The 21,632-nt window shown below is 36.0% G+C and overlaps 1 protein-coding gene across 1 annotated transcript in view; it reads right to left on the reverse strand.

Annotated features, from left to right (window-relative positions):
• The window catches only part of Vwa8 (von Willebrand factor A domain containing 8), a 264,776-nt gene that overhangs the window by 100,752 nt on the left and 142,392 nt on the right, over window positions 1-21,632 (reverse strand). The window contains exons 27-32 of the mRNA XM_013010639.1: window positions 14,072-14,180; window positions 11,933-12,071; window positions 8,364-8,563; window positions 2,025-2,135; window positions 1,236-1,300; window positions 688-813 (exon numbers count right to left, since the gene is read on the reverse strand). Coding sequence (XP_012866093.1) covers window positions 688-813; window positions 1,236-1,300; window positions 2,025-2,135; window positions 8,364-8,563; window positions 11,933-12,071; window positions 14,072-14,180 — 750 coding nt within the window. The remainder of the gene's footprint in view (window positions 1-687; window positions 814-1,235; window positions 1,301-2,024; window positions 2,136-8,363; window positions 8,564-11,932; window positions 12,072-14,071; window positions 14,181-21,632) is intronic.

A 21,632-nucleotide genomic window follows, 5' to 3' on the forward strand; every position in this document is an offset into this window, starting at 1 on the left:
GCACCAGGCTCTCTTGATTTTTTTTTAATTCTGAAAGATTTTAAAAAAAATCTCACAATAAAAAAATTAAAAAAATCTTTTAGATGTATCAATACCCCATGTGGCATGCAGGGAGCCACCTCTATTTGTCAGTGTCTATACTTTGTGGATATGCTTCATGAAGATGGGGACACCAAAATTTACCAAGTGCCAAGCGCCACACACTGCTCTTCACTAAGAATTGTACAACACCAACAATCATAGCCACAACTATAAGAGCACACAGAATGAAAGGAGATTTGTGAAGTTACATCAAAAAGGCAACAGCTCTAGGATGGAGACTGTAGCTCTTAGAGGGAGGATCAACTGAAAATCTGCTTTGCTACTCTCCAACTTGATAAGAACACAGTGCATTCTCAATATGCAAGCAGGAAAATTCCAAATAAATATGAACCATATGTAAAAGTCATCTCTCTTTTTTTTTTACTGTCAATTTTGTTGTTGTGTTCTGAAAGGAGATATTTAATTCTGTTTAATTTTTCTTCTCTCAGTCTTCTTATAACTCTCTTCTATAGAATAAAGCTGCAAAACAGGAATTGGTAAAAGACAGAAATAAGGAGGACAGGATACTAAGAGTGGCTGGACAATTGAGGAATGAGTTTGAGCTACAGCAATCCATGAGCTACTACAGAGGATAGTTTCACTCACTGATTGGTTTTGCTCTCCACCAGAAGCCACTTGTCCTCTGCTACCAGAAAAGCTGCCCTGAGGTTGATGGGAAGCACTATGGTGTGTGTGAGGCCTTCTAAGACATCCAGTACAGTCAAGCTGTTCCTGTAAAGGGAGAAGAAAAGTATATCTGAAAGGAAATGGTGAGGATGACAGTTGAGTAACCATGGTATAATCATTTCATGATCTATTGCGCAATCTTAAAAAGAACAGTTTTAAGGTTAAGTAATAACAGAAAAATGTTAGTTGAGACGGCAGACAGAATTCTAACCCATGTCCGGGTATGCATGAAAAGAAAATGGAAAATGACAGCTGCCACATTAGAGGTAGCTGTTAGAGAATTACAAGTCTTATCTTTCATGTCGATTTCCCAATGTCCTACATTATGCAAAGAGTTTCTTTTACAGTACACTAACACATTTGCAATTTGTCTGCAATTTAGTTTCATACTAAGTAGTTAAAATTAAAACAGAAAATTGAATAAAATAAGGATCTCATTTCAACATTATCTACAACGAAGAGCTCACCCTTTTTCTTTGTAGAATACTAGCCAGTTTTTGTGTGAAAATTCTTTACACATTTTATAAGTTTCCTAAAGGCAAAACAAAACAAAACATTCACATTAAATATGTTGGATATATTCATGTTTCTTTAGCTAGTTTCTCCAATACATTTAAGGGCATGTGCATTAATCTGTGTTTCAAAACTTACTTATAACTATGCACTAAATCATCTTTAGAACAAAAAATTTAAAAATAGTGCCAAATCTGTTTAGAAATAAACATGTTATCTGGTGGCCCACCACAGAATTTAACAGAAACAAATGGTTATTTCCTTAGATCTGAATTCATTTAAGAAAATCAGAATTTTCATAGTTTTAAGACCCATAGTTGTTGTCTTATTTTATATTTGACTGACAGAATGAACTTTCCTAAACTTCTACTGTTTTCTTTCTACTAGTTCATAAGCTGAAATATTTACCCAGTAGAGGCAATTAGTCCAAGTTGTAACTCTATAAGTTTACAGTTTGATTCAGAATTTATTACAAGTACTATGTTCTATATTTACTAGTTCAGTTCTGACTATCTTCAGGTCAACTTGATGGATGCCAAAAGAACACACTGATATTTAATTCTACATGTATCTCTATATAGCTGTAAGGAAAAATCTACTAATGTGTAACAGAGAACTTTCTTATGCATTATACATTTTTTAAAAAAAGAAAAGGCACTGAAAGGGATGGGCAGGCACACATCTTGACTACAAAGCTACAGTAAACTCTCAGCAATTTGCCAGACAGATCCAGCATTCCTTACACCTTCCTCTTTGCTCCACCAGGAAGATTTCTTAGATGTCACCTCTTCCAAAGGGAGGATGAGACGACGAAGGACCCGGCCAGTGGTATCTAACAAAAGGATAACATTGCTCTGGAAATAAAGAAAACAATGTAAAGTTCAAGATATGTACCTTTTCTTTTTGTTTAAAGCAGCATCTTGCCAAACTCAGGTGACTCATGCCTGTAATCCTAGACACTCAGTAAGTTGAGTTTCTGAGGATCTCGGTTCAAAGCCAGCTTGGGCAGGAAAGTCTGTGAGACTCTTATCTCCAATTAACCACTAAAAAGCCAGAAGTGGAGCTATGGCAAGTAGTAGAGTGCTAGCCTTGAGCAAAAAGCTAAGAGACAACACCCAGGCCCTAGCTTTAAGCTCCAGGACTAGAACCAACAAAATAAAACAAAATACCACCCCAACAAACAAACAAAAGATCGGCACTTTTTACAATGTGGCTATGAAAGTTACAGTGAAAGGATGACAAAGATATTGAAATACTACAACATATCATGAATATACTCATTTTCCTTAATACAGAATTTGTCTGATTTTTAGGAAGATATTTCTAGTTACATAATTATATAATTTTAAAATGTTTTCTCTTAAAAATAATTTCCTTCTAAATCTAAGCTAGCTAATCCCTGATTGTGTTTCATACATAGGAAACAAGAGTAAAAGACTAATAATTTTAAAAAGTTCATTTAGAGATCTAAACTACATTTATAGAGCTCTCTGTTAAAAGCTACCTTATAAGAGGCATAGTTAAAATGTCTTTTATCCTTTCTACAAATCTAGGTAAGGTTGTATTTAAAGCACACAAAAAAGTATAATCATGGATTAATCATGGTCATTTTGTAAGAGAAATAAAACATAAAAATATCCATGGCTCAGCTGCAAATTTAGTGCTTTCTAGTGTGGTTTCAAATATATATTACAGTTTCATTAACACACTTAGGAGTTAAAACAATATTTATGCCATGTAGTTTATTCCATCTACTTTAGATCTTGACTGTAGGAGATGATCTTATTAAGCATGTGGTCATTTAAAGTTTCCATAAACATTTCATTTAAGATGTATCATTCTAAATGCTTCATTAGGAATGTATGATATATTCTTTTAAAAGTTAATATCTAACATGACAAGTATTATTTAATGGCATTTGAAGGTTTTGAAAATGGTACTTATAGCTTACAACTTTTCTTAAGAAAAAATATAAGTTAAAATTTTACAAAGCTTCCATTTTAAATTAAACCTCCTTTCAGTGTTAATAGAGAAAATTTTTCTTCATTGATAAATATGTATAACACTGACTTCAATTCTTAGACTTTAATAACTTGGAATTAACTGGAACACTAAAATGATGTTTTTTTTTCCCACAAAAGGATTAAGTGAAGAATAAGCAAATCATTAAATATATAATTAAACATAAAAATAAGTTAGTGCTATTTTCTACTTGTCTTTCTTTTAAGGGTCTAAAATTTTCATGCTCATCTCTTGGTGTAACTAAATTAAAAACTATCTTTTCAAGTGTCAGAACATATATAATATATATATATATATATATTATATATTCAGCCATTGCTGTATTTAGAATTACTTTTGTAGGTAATTGGCAGCATGAAGAAGTTCTGTGGCTTGGTTCTTTTAGATGTTAATGGTTTCCTTCTGTAAATGACTAATGATATTCTGTCTGAGTTTAAAAATAGAACTTAACGTCACACATGAGTACATGTAACTGTGGCTTTGGCACTGCTTTAAGGGCGGGAATAGAAGCAAGTGAGCGATTTTTATTATGTTTGTATTTGACTGAGAGAAAAGTAACCTCTGGATGACCTCTATGTCCCCAAGTCTGAAGTTCTAAATGTTGTGCAGATGTAATAAATAATCCCACAGGAGGAGGGAAATGTCTTTATTTTTAGGCATGGCAAAGTTTTCCTTTCCTCACTTAAGATTATATTTCAGCAAAAAAAATTTTTTTTAAACAACTACTTTAATTAACCAGGGGAATGTGTCTCTAGCAAAACTTTATTTTACAAGGATCAGGGATAGGTTTATTCATGACAACCCTCAACCATATTTGAGTTTCATTTTCAGTGTGGGCAAAGTGGAGAAAAAGCAATTGCTGGAAGTCTACTCATTTAAATTTTTTTTTTTTACTAGAAATAGGACTAGTTGTTAGACTTCACAGCTTGGTGCTGTTCATATGGAGTCAACAGGTCTGACATCCTAACAGACCCATCTTACAAGTTAGTTAGCTACAATAATTTCTTTGGGGATGCAGAATGTAGGGAGGCTGCAGGACAGATAGGTAGAGTGGATGTATCCAGGCACCTGGTGTGTCTACTCAGGCTATAGAAGCAGCTTTCTGACAAACTGCTGGAACTTTGGCCAGAGAGATGAGCAAGTAAGTAGCAGGTAAAAGAGCTGGGAGGCCAGGTACTGGCTGTGGAAGTCAAGGAGAGCTTTATGATGAAAACTATATTTCCTCCCATAAAAGTCCTTGCCACTGAACAGAATATTAATCAGCAATGTCGCAAAACAACTGGATCTTTTGCGAAAACAAAGCACTTGGTGGGAATCTAAAAACCTGGTATTTTAAAAACAGAATTTGTATATGTAAATTTAACAGTTAATTTGACTGCTGAAAATACGGCAAGACTATTTGAATAAATGCCCCAAATTTTTTATTCTTTCAATGCTGGTTAGTTTACTACATTAAAATTCACTGAGATACCTTGTTTATTTTATGATAGTTTCTTCTGGCTGGAGGACTCAACAATAACATCAATATTTTGTTGGAGATCTATAAAGTTAAGGTTCTTTCTCTAGTTTTTTGGAAAGAAACTTTTGTAAGAAATATTTGGATATGGATGAACTCTGCTTCTGGTAGAAAGTAAGTAGAAAGTTAGGGTTCATTTTCCTAACATCACCTTATCTGACCTTTTCTGCTTGACTCATATATATACTAGATATTGCAAATAAGGGAAACCATGGGACCTATGTTTCTTTGGGTCTGGCTTACTTCACTTAATATAATTTTTTCCAAGTCTTTCCATTTCCTAACAAATGGGGCAATGTCATTCTTTCTGATGGTGGCATAGAATTCCATTGTGTATATATACCACATTTTCTTGATCCATTCATCTACTGAGGGGCATCTGGGTTGGTTCCATATCTTAGGTATGGTAAACAATGCTGCAATAAACATAGTTGTGCTGGTAGCTTTCGTGTGGTCTTGTTTGTAAACATTTGGGTAAATGCCCAAAAATGGGATTGCTGGGTCATAGGGGAGCTCTAAGATATGTATTTAAATGTTTTTTTTTCTTTCATGCATTTGTTTCTAACGCAATTATAATATTATTTCTTTGTTGCTTTTTATGTCCTTCCCCCACAGTATAACCCATGCTGTCACTGTATTTGATGTCGGTATAATTTGTGGAGGGGAAGGGGAAAAACAAGTCGTTTAAATTAGGACACAGGTGGACTCGTTGCAACAATGAGAAGTACAAGTTGTCATGTCGAAAACGAACTTTACAACTTTGGTGTGTGTGGGGGAGAGGAGGGCAGAGGGAGGCTGGGAAGGGATGGGAAGGGTAAACAAAGGAGGAGGCAACAATGCTTGATAAGAAATGTACTCATTATCTTGCCTATGTAATTGTAACCCCTCTGTACAGTATTTTCACAATAAAAAAAAAGAAAGTAAGTAGAAAGTTATATCAGAATTCATGATAATTACCTAGGCAAGAACTACAGTTAAAAGCTGATTTATTTCTCCAGTAATATTTTACTTTTGATTAGATAGTTTAAAAATTATTTCTTGACAGTACTTTGCTCTTCAAATACAGATAATGGAGTTCTTTTTAATGTTTCAGACTATAGTACTCTTTTTCCCAAATGCTTGTAGAAAATGAGAGTGAGTAGTTTACTTCTAGTGGGGTCTATCCAATTTGGTTGGGATGTCAGTCTTCAGATGTATTTGACTTTAACCTCCATTCCTAAGCAAATATGTAAATATGGAGTACAGCAACTCACCGAGAGTTGGAAACATGAGACTCTCTTTGAGATTTCCATCAGTTGCCTTTCAGGGTACTTCCCTGAGTTTTGTTCCTTTATGTCACTAGCTTCTCCTACTCAATCCCTGCTTTGGATTCATCATCTCCTTGATATCATAGTATTTCACCACCCCAGAGCTTAGAACTTGGGACTTTCCTATCTACACTTCGCCCCTTCTCCCTCATGATCTCTTTCAGATTTGTGACCTTAAGTGATATTTATACAGGAATGACTCCCAAATTTATATTTCCTGTTTTTACCTCTTTGTTGAACTCTAGGCTCATTGTTTATCTGGTAGTTCAACAGATCTCAAATTTAATCAAATGTTTTCTGTGGTTCCCTCTTAAATTGATTCCTTCAGTATTTCAGTTAAGGACAACTCATCCAAATTGCTCAGTCCCTAAATCTTAAAGCTGTCTTTAATTCTCTCTTACTCCAAACATCTGCTCTGTTAGGAAATGCTATTTGTTATATTTTGAAAACATACCAAGGATTTATCACTATTTATAACCTACATCCTCCAAACCACCATCCCTCTCTTGAATCATTTAGAAAGAAATCTCTTAACTACTTTTCCTCATTCTGCCTTAGCGCCTCTAGGTTATTCACTACAGGGAAATAAAAAAAATCTTTTACAAATATGTCAGATCGTGCTGTTTCACAATTCAAAAGTCTCTAATACTCATCACCCTTTCACTTAGTCAGGGTCCAGAATCTTTGATGTCACAGAAGAGTCTACCATCTGTGTCCCATTGCCCCTTCTAGCTCATCTCTGACTAACCAACTGAGTAACCTTGTTACTTCACTTCTCATTCTCATCTTCCAATCATCTCCAACACACTTCCTTAAAGAGAAAGAGGAATGTTCCACTTTTGGCTCTTGGAATTTAAGGTTTCCTTTGCCTAGAATACTCTTCTTCAAAGTGTCTGTTCTCCTCAACCCCATCAGCTCTTTGTTTAAACATCTCCTTTTCAGTTAAGTAATCTCTATCCACCTATTTAAAATTGCAATCCAACTTTCTCTTGCTTCTTACATTCTAGCCTCAGATATAATTTAATTCTTACTTTGCTTATTGTCTATCTTCCTGTACTACCTTATAAACATTTTTTTCTTGTTTTGTTCACTGCAGTATTTCCAACAGTAGGTGAAAGATATATATGTATACATGTATATGTACATATATGTGTATATATCCATAGAATGAATAATATGCCTGGTATAATACCTGATAGACATCTGGCTGATGATAGTTATACAGAAACATTACATTATTTTCTATTGGAAAATAGCTTAATTAGACACTTAGAATTCTCAATAATGAAAACAAAGCCTGCCATTTGAAAACAAAACCTGTCTTTCGATCTATAACATCTGTTTGGAATATTTTTAGCCTGACTCTGAGCATCCGTGCTTTACTACTGAAATCTTAGTGTGCTAATCCACAGAAGTGATAGATGGAAGTTAAGCATTATTATATAGTAAGGGATGGATCTCAGTGTGTTCTATTCAGTAGATTTATGTGGCTCTCTTTACAGAAAGAATGTCATTTAGACCTCAACTGTCATTTCCTTACAGTAGATATCTCAGTACTCCTTTCAATAGTATCCACACTCCTGACCTCCTATTGTAGCTCCATTACTCCCTTAGATATTATCCTGTTTCTGTACAGCGCTTAAAATGACTTGAAATTGGCATTTTTTTTCTTTAGTAGTTTGTTGTCTGTCTTTCTAAGAAGAATGCAAGCTTCATAACAAAGAATTATGTGACTCCCAACTCTCAAAATATTGAGGTGGGCAACTCTGACAAACTTGTTTCAAACTGTTGGTCTCGCGCCTGTAATCATAGCTACTAAGGAGGCTGAGATCTGAGGATCGCGGTTCAAAGCCACCCCGGGCAGAAAAGTCCGTGAGACTCTTATTTCCATTAAAGCACTAGAAAACCAGAAGTGGCACTGTGGCTTAAGTGATAGAGTACTAGCCTTGAGCTGAAGAACACAGAGACAGTGCCCAAGCCCAGAGTTCAAGCCATGACTGACAACCCCCCCCAAAAACAACAACAACAACAACAACTGTTGTCTCTACCTAGAGGAGGATGGAAGCCTACTATCTACTGGTATTACTGATAGAATCCAACTCCTGACTTTTCTACAACCTCTATCCTTGATCTTAAAAAAGCACACACTTTCAGTTATAGGTTGCAAATCACTCTTGCCTTTTTCTTCATGCAAGTTACTCATAGCTGTACCATGTGAGAAGGCTGGTGTACATTACCTGCTCTTCATGGAGAATAACCTGACTCTTGAGGGGACTTCCCAGAGGTGCCACTGTCACAAAAGGTTGCCAAACTCCACTGGCCATTCTTGGGAAGATGTCAAAAAAGTCCACAAAGAAGACATTTTTTCCAGTCATATCCATAAAGTATAAGGAAACAGGATTGCATGCAGCTACATACAGAGTATTTTTTTCATTTTCTGAAATGACAAAAAGTTTTTTTTTCTAACTTTATTGTGAGAATACCGTACAGAGTAGTTACAATTACACGGGCAAGATAACGAGCACATTTCTTCTTTTTTTTGGGGGGGGGGGTCCAGTCGTGGGGCCTGAACTCTGGACCTGGGTGCTGTCCCTCAGCTCTTCAGCTTAAGGCTAGCACTCTACCACTTGAGCCACAGCGCCACTTCCGGCTTTTTTCTTTTTGCTTATGTGGTGCTGAGGAATCGAACCCAGGGCCTCAGGCATGCAAGGCAAGCGTTCTACCACTGAGCCACCTTCCCAGCCCAATGAGTACATTTCTTATCAAGCATTGTTGCTTCCTCTTTGTTTCCCCTTCCCATATTCCTCTACCCCCCCCACTGGATGCTCCCCCCCCAACCAAAGTTGTAAAGTTTGTTTTTCGACATAACGACTTGTACATCTCATTGTTGCAATGGGTCCACCTGTATCCCTAGTTAAAAGTTTTAATTTTGTAGTTTGCAGCCAATTTTCAGATTAGTCAAGAGGTCTAGTGAAAAATGGAAGCATGAAAAAGCATACATAATAGAAACTCAGCAGATGATATGTAGATGATTTGACCAATTAGGCTGAAAAGACTACAAGTAGCTACTTAGGTTTTATACTAAATGTAGATAGCATGATGTGGAAATAAGTCTCTATTTGCTCCAATGCCACATATCTCATAATATCTTCATTATATTTTTAACAGTCCTCAATGTCAGGAAATTCTTCCTGATACGATAGCAGGATGTTGTATGCTCTGTTTTTTTTTTTTTTTTCAGAAGGACAATAGCTTTTCAATATATTGTACCCACTAATCTTTCATTTTCTTTAGGATTTTCTTACTATAAATAATTAAAAAATTTTAAACATCTTAGTCCTGTGATTTTTTTCCAGTGCTGGGACATGAACCCAGGATCTTGTACATGGAATCCAATGGAAGTTTTAGAGATATTAATTTTAAAATTCTGTTCATACTTGACTATTTCTTATTAAAATCTTCCTTTTCAATCTATGTCCAATTAATTTATTATATCACTAGTTCTTCAAATTCCAAATCAAATGAGACATCAATGAAAATGCAGACTTTAATTCAGTAGATCTGGGTGGGCTTTCAGATTCTATCATTCCAGTGAGTTCAAAGGAGTTATCAAGGTTGCTAAACTGTGACACAACCTTTGAGTAACCAGGTTCTGAACTAAGATTCTCATAATTTCTCATGTGAACATGTATAGGCAAAGTATTAAGCCTCTCCTTTCTAATAAATACAATCAGTATCACAGATCAATAAAATATCCTCTTTTATGGTGGGTATATTTTCTGAACCCAAAATTAAGACACAAAATATGACACAAAATATGTCCTAAAGTGAGGAAAATACTAAAAAATCTGGACCACATGTATATACATCATATTTATAATATCATATATACATGTACCCAATACTATACCCACATTATATACTGATATATATGTAAATATGATTATATAGTGTATGATTATTTACATTATAAATGCGATTATATTATGTATAAAGGTTCAAACCCCAGTATCACCAAAAACAGGGGGAGAAAAGAATCACAGCCATCAACAGAAGGGCTAAGGAAGACATATTATTATTTAGGTGTATTACAGTTCTAAAAGCAGAACCATAGTGTGCATGATTAATGGACTCTTATGAACACAAGTTCAGCCTAACAGTTACTGGGAAGCTTCCTAAGCTGTACAGAGCAACAAGGAATATAGCAAGAATGTTTACAGATAAGTACTTCATAAATGTGTTAACTGCTGTATTGCTGGCATTCAGTACCACTGAGTCTCTGGCTTAGACACATAGACGTATAATTAACTCCAATTCTAATTAAGAAAATGCTCTTTCCTTTCACAAATGCAGAATTAGGTATAAAAAAAATGATTTCCTGGGCTCCTGAATGCTCCTATGTAACCCTTGCTGCTGCCCAGACACCTGTGATAGGAGGAAAAGAACTGTTTTGTTCTTGGTGAAGCATCCCTGAAAAATGTATATAGGTCAGTTGCTTTCATAGATATTACAGCTGACTGCTAGCAAGAGCCACGCTGTTAATTATCTGGTAACAATGAAAAAAACATTTTTGCAAATGAGGCTAAGTAGCTGTCTAACAAATTTTAATTGGCAACCACAGGGTTGATGGTTAATGGCAGAAGAAAGCTTATGGTTATACATTTGCCATTTGCTTGTAATAGTTCCCTCTTTGCAAAACATGATTTTTGGTGATCTAAATAAAGCTTTTCCTGTCTTGTTTGAGGTTTTACAGCTACACTTCACTTTTAACATTACAATTCCTTTTCTGTAAAATGCTATTTTGGGTGATCTATTAAAAATAACAAAAAATATCAAACTTGCAGATGCGGAAAACACTAAAATAAAAGGGTTGAATTATATTGGCCAAATCTAACTGACTAGTCAGGGCCGCCTAGAATGTTTGGCTGAGAACAGGGAGACCATAAACACTGTTAATGAGAAAAGTGCAGCAGTTCACTTGCTGCTTATACAGGAAGGGAGAAAGGATCACAGCGCACTTAGGATACCTAAATAGAAGACAAGGGCCAAAGGTCTCTTTACTAGTAAATGCAAAATATGTTAACAACAGCAACAATCTTCCACCATAAAAAACTGTAAGTATTTTGCAACATCAATTTATTTGCAATAGCTGACTTGGGAAATCTAACAATATTGATAGACCTTAGAGGAACACAAATAAGGTACTGATTTTTTTTTTTTTCAGTCTGAGAAATTTCCTTTTTAGTCAAGTTAGAAAGACTCTCCTTTCCCCCAGCCACTGCTTCTGTTTATGTCCCCTTAGTAACTGACATCAACTGAAGAATTTCTGCCAAAGATACCCAGGGTCATTAAAATCAATAGGTAGTGGCATCACTCCAAAAGCGTGGTGCCAGAAATTCACATTCGTATTTGTCTTCTTTACAATGAAAAGTTTAATAACTTCAGATCACTTCAGCCTTGGTTTTGTGGTTCATGTAATCACTAAACTGAAATCCCAGACCCCCAAATCCAATGTTTCTCCTTTTTCTTCTACCTTTCTATTTTTAGCACATTCTTGGGCGTGTTTAACTTTGTGCTACAATTGTAATGAGAAACAGATATATGCACACAAACTCAGCAGTGCTTATGTGGATTCCATAATAGCATTCTGTTAGGTTGTTACAGGAAATTAGTTCTAAATTATATATAATTGCTGTCCAATCTCCAAATGATCAACTCTCTCCTTGATGCACAAGATTATTTTAAGACCTCTCTCCTTGTTTAAATCACTACAGAAAGAAATGATCAAAAGAACAAACCAACATACCGTGTGATACAGCAATGTCACAGATTAAATTAGTTTCATCCAATGGCAACTTCCAGGAAGCACATTCCTCAGTAAAGCTTAGGGCTCTTCCTTCATGTCTTTCTATTGGATACTCTTGTATGTTTATAGGTACTGGACCCTATAATAAAATAATTATCTGAATTTGAGCAATCAGCACAATATGGGACAGGTAAAGTTCTTCAAAGATACAGAATTTATACTCAAATATTTAATATATTAATAAGCTTCATTTTACTGTTTGGTATAGTGCTTATAACAATAATTCCACACTAAACATTTATAAATGCTTTCATTTGTGTTATCCCATTAATTTCTTTTGTTTTTACTTACATAATATACTAGATATAAAATCCCAAAGGATTTCACACTATTTCATTTCATGCTAAACTAAGAACCCATTTTGTACTTCATGTATCAAGACACAGAGTTGTCCAAATCAAGAGAATAATTTATAAGTTAGTAAACCAGGGCTTAATATATTTCTATTGTAGAATATATTGTTATAGGAATGAAATGGTTAAGTCTTTTAAATAGATTATAATTTTTCTGTTTCTTTTGTATGTTCTTCCCACATGGTATAATGCCTGTTTTCACTGTATTTGATTCCGGTGTCCTGCATCTTGTATATATTTTTCTAATTTGGGGAGGGGGAGGGAAATAATAAAATGCTGAAATAAGGATATAGGATGACCCATTGTAACAACGAGATGTACAAGACAAAATGCTGAAAACGAACTTTATAACTTCGTGGGAGGTTGGGGAGGTTGGGAGGAAAGGGATGGTAGAGGAAAAACAAAGGAGGGGGAAACAATGTTCGATAGGAAATGGACTCATTACCTTGCTTAAGTAACTGTTACCCTTCTGTACAGTATCTTTACAATAAAAACTATTAAAATTTTGAAATAAAATAAAAATTTACCAATAATCAATAGCATTCTTGATGAAAGAGTATGTTGCATATATTGATAATTATTCAATATGAAGACAAGTACTAAGTTAATAATGTTATGAATATTGTTAGTTCTGGATTAGACATGACTTCCTGGAGGTATTTTACATCTGCAAGTAAAATTTCAATTTCCTGGGCTAGATACTGGCATCTATGACCCCTCTCCTATCTAGACCTTTACCTTGGGGGCTCAAAGAACAAAATCATACTCTCTTCTTCCAATTAAGCACAACTGCATGAGATTTTAGGCAGAGAGGTGTTGGGCATCTTCCTGCAGCTACAGCAGCCAAGGAAGAAGTTACAAATATGAGCAGAGTCTATGCTCTACTGAAGGGATGACAAATTATGACCCACAGGCCAAGTATGATTCCACTCTGTTTTTGTAAATTAAACTTTAGCGGAACACAGCCACATCCATTTGTTTATATATTACTATGGCTGCTTTTGCATTACAATGGCAGAGTGAAGTAGCTGCAAAAGAATTCCACATGACCACATAGCCTTCGATATCTATTTACTGAAAAAGTTTTCTTACGCTGTGTTCCCTAGCATCAGGGATAGTAGCAGATGAAGGACACTGACCTTAAAACTATAAATCCAGTGGAGCCCTCCGACTTCTGTTCTCCCTGTTTCTCCTAATGATTTTGTAGCCACCTGATTTCCTAGCATAGATTCATTTCTACTTGAAATACTCAGAGTGATTTTAATTCCAATTAATGACTAGTGATCCTGTCCTTTGTCACATGAAGACAACAATGGGCAGCTAATGAGAAGACAAAAATTTTAAAAAGCACAAAGTTTTAATTCCATTGGCAAATACAAGACAGGTGTATCCCAGTTCTCTGAATACTCTTGGAAATTAAGCAATATACTTGACTAACTCTCCTGAAATACAGATTTGTTCTCAGATATTCTATCTGGCCATTAGGAATTGCTAACATTGGGTTTCTCAGAAGTCAGCCTGATTTGGAAGGTAGAGTAGGAGCCAAAACTAGAATAGAATAGAATAGAACAGAAAGAAGACTAGAATAGAATACAAAGAATAGAATGAATATATATCAGAACAAGTAATTTCTGAGACTGTATGGATTGTATGGAATTTCTCCAGAGAGAATAGAGAAAATTTTGTAAGAGTGACTATTTGAATAGAAAATCATAAAAATACCAACCTTTATGTCGATATGATGAGTTTCTGCTGGGCACAAGAGTTTCTGCATTCCATTTCTTGCCTGACCAATTGTCCAGTAGCCCATGAATGTTTGATCTGGCAGAGGCAACCTGTCAAAGATGATTGAAAAAGTAGGCATTTTTTCCTTATTATCAAGTCATAGGGACAAATGAGCTAATTACTACCAACTACACAAATAAATTTGAAGAATGCTTTACTCAGAAGTGAGTTATACTAATTTTATCTAAAATTTACAAAATTGTGTTTAGAAAGGATATTAAGACAAAAAAGATACCACATTGCATGAAACTGCAAGGTAAGATTTCATCCTTATTTATTTATTTTTTGGTGTTGGTCGTGGGGTTTGAACTCTGGGCCTGAGTACTTTCCCTGTGCTCTTAAGCTCAAGGCGAGTGCTCTACCACTTGAGCCATAGTACCACTTTCAGTTTTCTAGTGGTTTATTGGAGATAAGAGTCTCACGGAGTGAGTCTCACGGAGTTTTCTGCCTGAGCTGGCTGTGAACTGTGATCCCCAGATCTCAGCCTCCTAAGTAGCTAGGATTATAGGCGTGAGCCACCAGCTGATTTAATCCATTTTTACCTTAATGACAAATATAATTTGATTTTTTTCCTTTAGCTGATAAAATATTTAGTAGCTTAATATGTAATTTCCTGGTAAAGTGTTAGGAAAGCTTTAAAAATACTGGAGAAATCCATCCAATTTTCAGTTTATCCTTTCCAATTTGGAACTATATAACAATCAGTGTCCATTACTACTATGCCCATCTTTCTAACTTGTAGAGGGTCACTTTAAGCACTCTATTTTGGCTTTTTTTTTCACTTTAAGTTTATCCATAACATGAACAAAGAAATGCTTGCTTACATGTGTCACTTAGTTTTGAAAACACCCTTGTAATCAAAATGAAACATTACCCAGAGCCCTCTTAAAATCATCTTTCATCACTTCTTCCACCAAGCAAGCTATTACCCTGACTTCTTGTTTATTTTATGTGACTTTCTTTGTTAATTTGTTTTGAGAGAGGGTCTTGCTAGCTACCCTTAAATTCTTAATCCTCCTGCCACAGACTCTGAGTGACCAAGATTACAGGGAGGTGTTAACATGCCCAGCTAAAGCTGATGGCTCAACACATGTAATCCTTACAACTGAGGCTGAGATGTGAGGTTTCCTGCAAGCAGGGCAGGAAAGTCTACAAGACTCATCTCCAAGTAACTACCAGAAAACTGGAAGGGAAGCCGTGGTTCAAAGTGGCAGAGTGCTAGCTGTGAGCAGAAAAGCTCAGGGACAGTGCACAGGCCCTAGTTCAAGCCCCTTGAACAAAGTCCCCCAAAAAGCAAGCAAGTAAAGTAGCACAAAAGTATGAAACTAGAGACAATATAAGAATAAAGCTATCTCTCTTTACTCATATTATCTCTTTAATCTCTTTTTAACAAGGAAAAATTTGTCATTTAACTCATTAGAAATTTCTTATTCTATGATAAATTAAGGTAAAAAGTGATTCAGAGTTAAAGATCTCTAAAAATAATACATATATGACTACAAATTGAAATGTATGCTTGGAACAAACTTAATGATCATTAAAAGAGTACTATTTAGAAATCATTTTATTTTCAGTAAAGCAGTCTAACATGATAGTTCAGTATGTTTAGCACGGTAGGCTTTTACTATTTTTCCAATAAAATAAGGAACAATACACTTTGGTGAAATTTGATTTTTGTCTATTTGAGATATTAATTTCTGAAGAAAAGAGGAAAGAAAAAGAAATTGACATAGAAATTCTTCTAAGCCATATGACACATATCTCTCAAAAGGTCACATGTACTTTTAAACTTATCTAAAACACATTGTAAGTACTGAGACAATTGTCCTGATTGGTGACCTGTGTTTACTGGAAAAATGTGTGTGGGTGTGTCTTGAGTTAGAAGATTGAGTATAATTGTGATCTGTTTCTGAATGTTAATAAAAATGCATTTGTGTCAATAAGATTCATCTCTTTGTCTAGGATCTCTCTCAGAGTTTATTCTTCACTTGATAACATAAGTTCACCAAAGAATAAGGTCTTCAAATATAGGAGGATAAAAGAGACACATTATCTTCAGTACACAAGATAAAGTATTAATAAAATGCAAAGAGATCTGGGTTTTACTTTTGGTTCTTTTATTACACGTCTATGCAAATTTGGGAAGGAAATGCCAGCTAATATCTTAGCAGTAATTTCTTCATTTGTAAAAGAGGGGGATGAGCTGTAAGTTGCCTTTATAACTCAATTTATCTGTGACAGTCAAGGAAGTGAGAAGAACGAAGTGTCAGTGGTGGTTTAAAGATCTTGTATTATCCTGGTTCGAGGGAGTGAAACTTGGAATGAAAATACTTATTGCTACTAGTGGATTAGGTGTGCTTTGCTCCAGTTGATAATCGGTTTTTTGATGACAACAAAATAGTTTCACATCTGGAAATCTAATTAGAGATAGAAATTGCTTAATAAAATGATCCTAGTTGATATCTAATGTAAAAAAATGGGTTTAATGCTGGAGATGAAGCTCAGTGGCAGAGTGCTAGCCTAACATTAGCAAGACTTCTAGTTTAATATTCAGCATTACAAAATAACTAATGTACATATTAACAATTTTACAAAAATAATATCCAGATACTAAGAAAAAAGAAAAGCATTATCCATTTGAGAAAAAGAGAGAAAAGTTAACATTGCTCAATTCAGTTTATAATGACATTGCCTGAGATGTTCATAAAATCTGCTTTGGACTTGCCAACTCATTCTAAATAACAATCATGGAAATTACAGGCTGCCTGGTTCTCTATAAAAACAGCACTGGTTGGTTGTCAGAAGGACCTTAAGGTACGCTATATAGAATATATTCTGGAGCCATATATCAAATAGGACTGAAGGACACATGTTCATAGTGTTCTAGACTTGCACAAACTGACTCCATCCTGTTCCCTGGTAACATGGAATACTGTCTCAGGGTTTTTGTTATTGTTTATTTGTTTGTTTTGTGCTGTCCTGGAGCTTGAATTCAGGGCTTGGACACTGTCCCTGAGCTTCTTTTGCTCAAGCTAGCACTTACCACTTGAGTCACAGTTCCACTTGCGGCATTTTGGGGGTAGTTTACTGGATATAAGAGTCTCATAGACATTCCTGCCTTGGCTAGCTTTGAACCTCAGCCTCCTGAGAAACTAGAATTACAGGCGTGAGCCACCAGTGCTTGGCTGATTTCACTGTGAACTCTGGGCTGGCCAACTGAGTTAAATCATAGCCTTTCATTTATTTACTGCTTCTGTGCCCTCCCAGTGGGGTAGGAGTGGAAACTGGCCATTTCTAACTCTCCCCCTTCAATATGATAGTAAGCATGGAAAGGGGGTAACTCTAAGCTAATAATCAGTGAGCGAAAGGTTTAAATACCCCATTACTGAGATGTCAGCCAACTCAACAAAATTTCAGATTTTGTGAGTGTGTGTGTGTGTGTGTGTGTGTGGGCACACACACACACACAAACACACTCTACACACTCTGTTGCACTTGCTAGTCGTGGGGCTTGACCTCAGGCCTGGGTACTGTCCCTGAGATTTTTTGCTCAAGCATAGTTCTGTATCACTTGTACCACAGTTCCACTTCTGGCTTTCGGATGGCTAATTGGAGAGAAGGGTCTCACCAACTTTCCTGCCAGAGCTGGCTTTGAATTGCCATCCTCAGATCCCAGATCTCCTAAAGCTAGGATTACAAGGGTGAGCAACTGGTGCCTGGCAGATTTCAGTTTCTAACTTGATTGAAACAATAATGGCATTTTCCATGGTTTTAAGACCTGTCACTTGTATTGTTTAATTCTGTTGAAGTCCTAGCTGGAATGATGTCTGGATTTGATTTTAAGAGGGGAGGAGGACGAACTTAAGACCTAAAAATAGCACTACTTTTTTTTTAATCTTCAATGCCATTTACAAAATTATGTTTCTTAAAACAATGATATATTTTAATTCATTTGTTGTGATGTTCTTAATTCCTTTGGGAAGTAATAGGCCCAGGACTACAAGTTTTAACTAAAAGAAAGGTAAATATCACAATTATGACTTGGATCAAATTATAGGACTTAGAAAGTTACAGAGAGGAAAAAGAATATTATTTTGTAAACACATATACATTTCATACAAACACCAAAGTTAAGGAACATTGTCTGACTACAAGAGTTTCAAACTGCTTCCATAAAGAGGTGAGCTGAAGTTTTAAAGAATATGTTCTGGTAAATTTCTACTTTCTCTGAACCTTTGCCAAAACTATTTCTGGAGTATGAAAGAAAACACATGAAAAAGATTTGGATTTTTCTAGGGGTATTATGCAATTGAAAGTTGTTGACCTACCTATTATCAATTCCCCAACATTTCTTTACCACAAGAACTACTAATTTTCATGGGAATAATGAAGCCTTTTAGGGTAGTTCCACCAATTTGAAAGCTCAACAATTACTACCAGCTTTGTATAGAAAAAGTGATTCCAATTTTAGTGGGCCTCACTCATTCTTAACATTTTCAACCTAACCTCTAGCAAAGATTAAGTCAGGTTGCCCAACTGAGTTCACTGGAGACTTTTATAGAGTATTTGTGACAAGTATTCCCTCCCAGTCTTGGCTCTTACTCTTTCCTCTTATTCTCCAGCCAACCTATGCCTTAGTCCTATCTCCAACTACTTCTTGCTGCTCCTAAACATATTCAGCATTTTTTGCTAAATATGGCCACTACCCCTCTCAACAATTCCTTCCTGCTATTGTCTTTTTTGTTCCTAAGGCCCAATCCAAATATTACTACCCATTGCAGCTCTCTCATATTTCCTTTTATGCAAAATGAATCCCCTGTTTTGGGGGGCTTCCAAATAAATCTGCACATATGAAAATCTTAAAGTTCCACAGAATCTGTAACTTTCAAGTTTAAGATACCTGAGAAAGTAAAATTGTAGGGAGAATATGTTGGTCAGAAATACATTTATAAAATCCATGGCAAATATTTTAAAATTACTAATGAAAGAAGCCAGAACATTAAAAAAAAAGAAAATATCCATTTCCCTTTAAACACATTCATAGTATTTGGTACTAGCATTAAACTCCCAGTAAGATCCTCCCTTGTTTTCTGGAAACATCAAAAAACTCTTATCCTTAGTTTCACATGTTGTTGGCAAATAATTTTGTTTTGCTAAAAATAGTATGAGTGTGTGTGCGCATGTGTGTGTGCGTGCATGTGCACGTTCCCTCTCTGCCTGGTTTCCATTTAGAAATTATGGCTTTCACTTAAGACTTGTGTTCCTCTTCCTCCTGGATCCTGCAGACCGGGCAGAACTAGAGTAATTTGGATGTGTGACACTCTGCAGTTTCAGTGCTGTGGCTCAGCACTTCCCTGGGCCACAGATGAGCCAGAGCACATGCTGTCAGCTTGCTGCACACATCTGTGGCTGTCTTCTTCCTTGCACAAGTTGCCAGATTAGAGTTCTGGGTCTGGGTTTCCTTTCCTTCATCTTTCTTCAAGTTTCACTGCAAAATAATCTTTTTTCTTCTTCTGATATGTGCAGCAATTGCACTAAGCTTAGTGTTTCCCTATCTTGGGTTCCATTTCCAGTCATCCTCAAGGAGAATGACAGATACTAAACTTTCCTCAGTGGTTGATATTTTTCCTGGGGTGGGGATTCCTCAGAGGGTGAAAATGCTATTGTGAATATAATAGAATCATCCTAAGGTTAACAGTTTTTTTTGGGGGGGGGTCTGGTCGTGGGGCCTGAACTCTGGGCCTGGGTGCTGTCCCTTAGCTCTTCAGCTCAAGCCTAGCGCTCTACCACTTGAGCCACAGTGCCACTTCTGGCTTTTTTCTTTTTGCTTATGTGGTACTGAGGAATCGAACCCAAGGCCTCATGCATGCAAGGTAAGCGCTCTACCACTGAGCCACCTTCCCAGCCCAAGGTTGACAGTTTTATATTTTCTTTATTAAATTGTTGCATCCTTGAGAGTGAGGCTTATGCCGTACTCATTTAAATCTCTGGCATTTAAAAGCCATTGATTCTGTACTTAAATCCTCTGTGACCGTTGCCACAGCTATCATCTGGGCCCTCATTTGTTACCTGAATTCCTGCAGCTACCTCCCAATGAGTCTTTCCACCTTTAGGTTCCTTGCTTTGCGGGTTAGTGCACATAGATGAAAAGGGCTGTTCTCTGACTCCTCTTGGCTCCTCTCTCCCACTCCTCATCATCTAGCAGCCCTCATCTAACCCTCAGTGTTAGTCACCAGGTTTCTTCACTTTCCAGTGTATCTGTATCATGTTTTTGCAAAGCTTCTCTGATGTGTTCTCCCCTTCTTTATCTGCCTAGGGATATTGTTTTTAGCTTTCTTATCTTCTCCAGGAGCACACAACAGCTATCTTGCTTTGTTCCCTCTTGTGTACAGCTCTAATATAACGTCACTTCTGTTTTTGTTTGGAGACAAGTTCTCACTTAGAGGCCTGGGTTCTCAATCCTCCTGCTTCTCCCAAGTACTAAGATTATGTGCCAGCATTTGAGGCCACTGTTTTCTCAAATAATTATGAGATCTCTGGCAAATACATTGAAGTTTCTTTATAACCTTAACTCCCTAGTTTTAGTATTTGGGAAATATGTATTAAAAATTTCAACTGACAATATTTTTTGACCTCTTTACTACCCTGGTGAATCTTCTCTGTTGTGTTCTGTGTATATGTCTGTTTCTTTTTAGAAGACCCTCAATAAAAATGATGTACTCTACTTTGCAGGTTTATTTGACAGAGGTAGCTACAGCAAGGACTGGGAATATCTAGCCAGTCAAGTGCAAGGCTTTGTAAAATCTCACTTAAAAAGCTTAAATGATTGAGAATAATTCCATGAGAATGCATGAGATGGTATAAAAGAAGACCCATACTTTTCAAAAATTCCCATGTAGATAGGGTATATTTAAATTATTTTTCATTCTATTAAGAAACTGAATGGCCATGAAGGTACTTCTTAAAATAGCAAAGACCATGAAAATATGTAACTCAACACTGCCTTTCTGATTACAGTATTTCTGAAATGCCATCATGCAGACAGTATTCTTTTTGAAAACTAAGCTCTTTTATGTAGAGAAAATAAATAACTTAGAGTGAAACTGTCTATATTCCATGGTCAAAATTGTGAATTTATTTGTAAAAATTATCACTACAAAAAAGAAAATTATAGTATATAATGGTTTGGGGAAAAAAGAAAGAGAGGTTCAAAACCATAGGCAGAAAGTATTTTATGTTAATAGGATAAACAGTGAATTAGTAATCATTCCTACCTTCAAATAGAAATCTAATGAAATTTTTCCAAAGAGTGTCTCTGGCTGAGATGTCCTAGTACTCTGAAGACACTATAGTTCTCTGTCAGGGAAGAAGCAGTTGCTGTTAACAGCCCAACTAGCTATTGACAGCACAGTTGCTACTGACAGCCCAGAGAAAGTATTCAAGGCAAAAAATCAATTGTAGAGAGATACCCTTCCAAAGATAACTTCAAAAGGGATGAAGCT

The sequence above is a fragment of the Dipodomys ordii genome, unplaced genomic scaffold (assembly GCF_000151885.1).
Source record: "Dipodomys ordii isolate 6190 unplaced genomic scaffold, Dord_2.0 Scaffold1, whole genome shotgun sequence".
NCBI classification, from domain to species: domain Eukaryota; kingdom Metazoa; phylum Chordata; class Mammalia; order Rodentia; family Heteromyidae; genus Dipodomys; species Dipodomys ordii.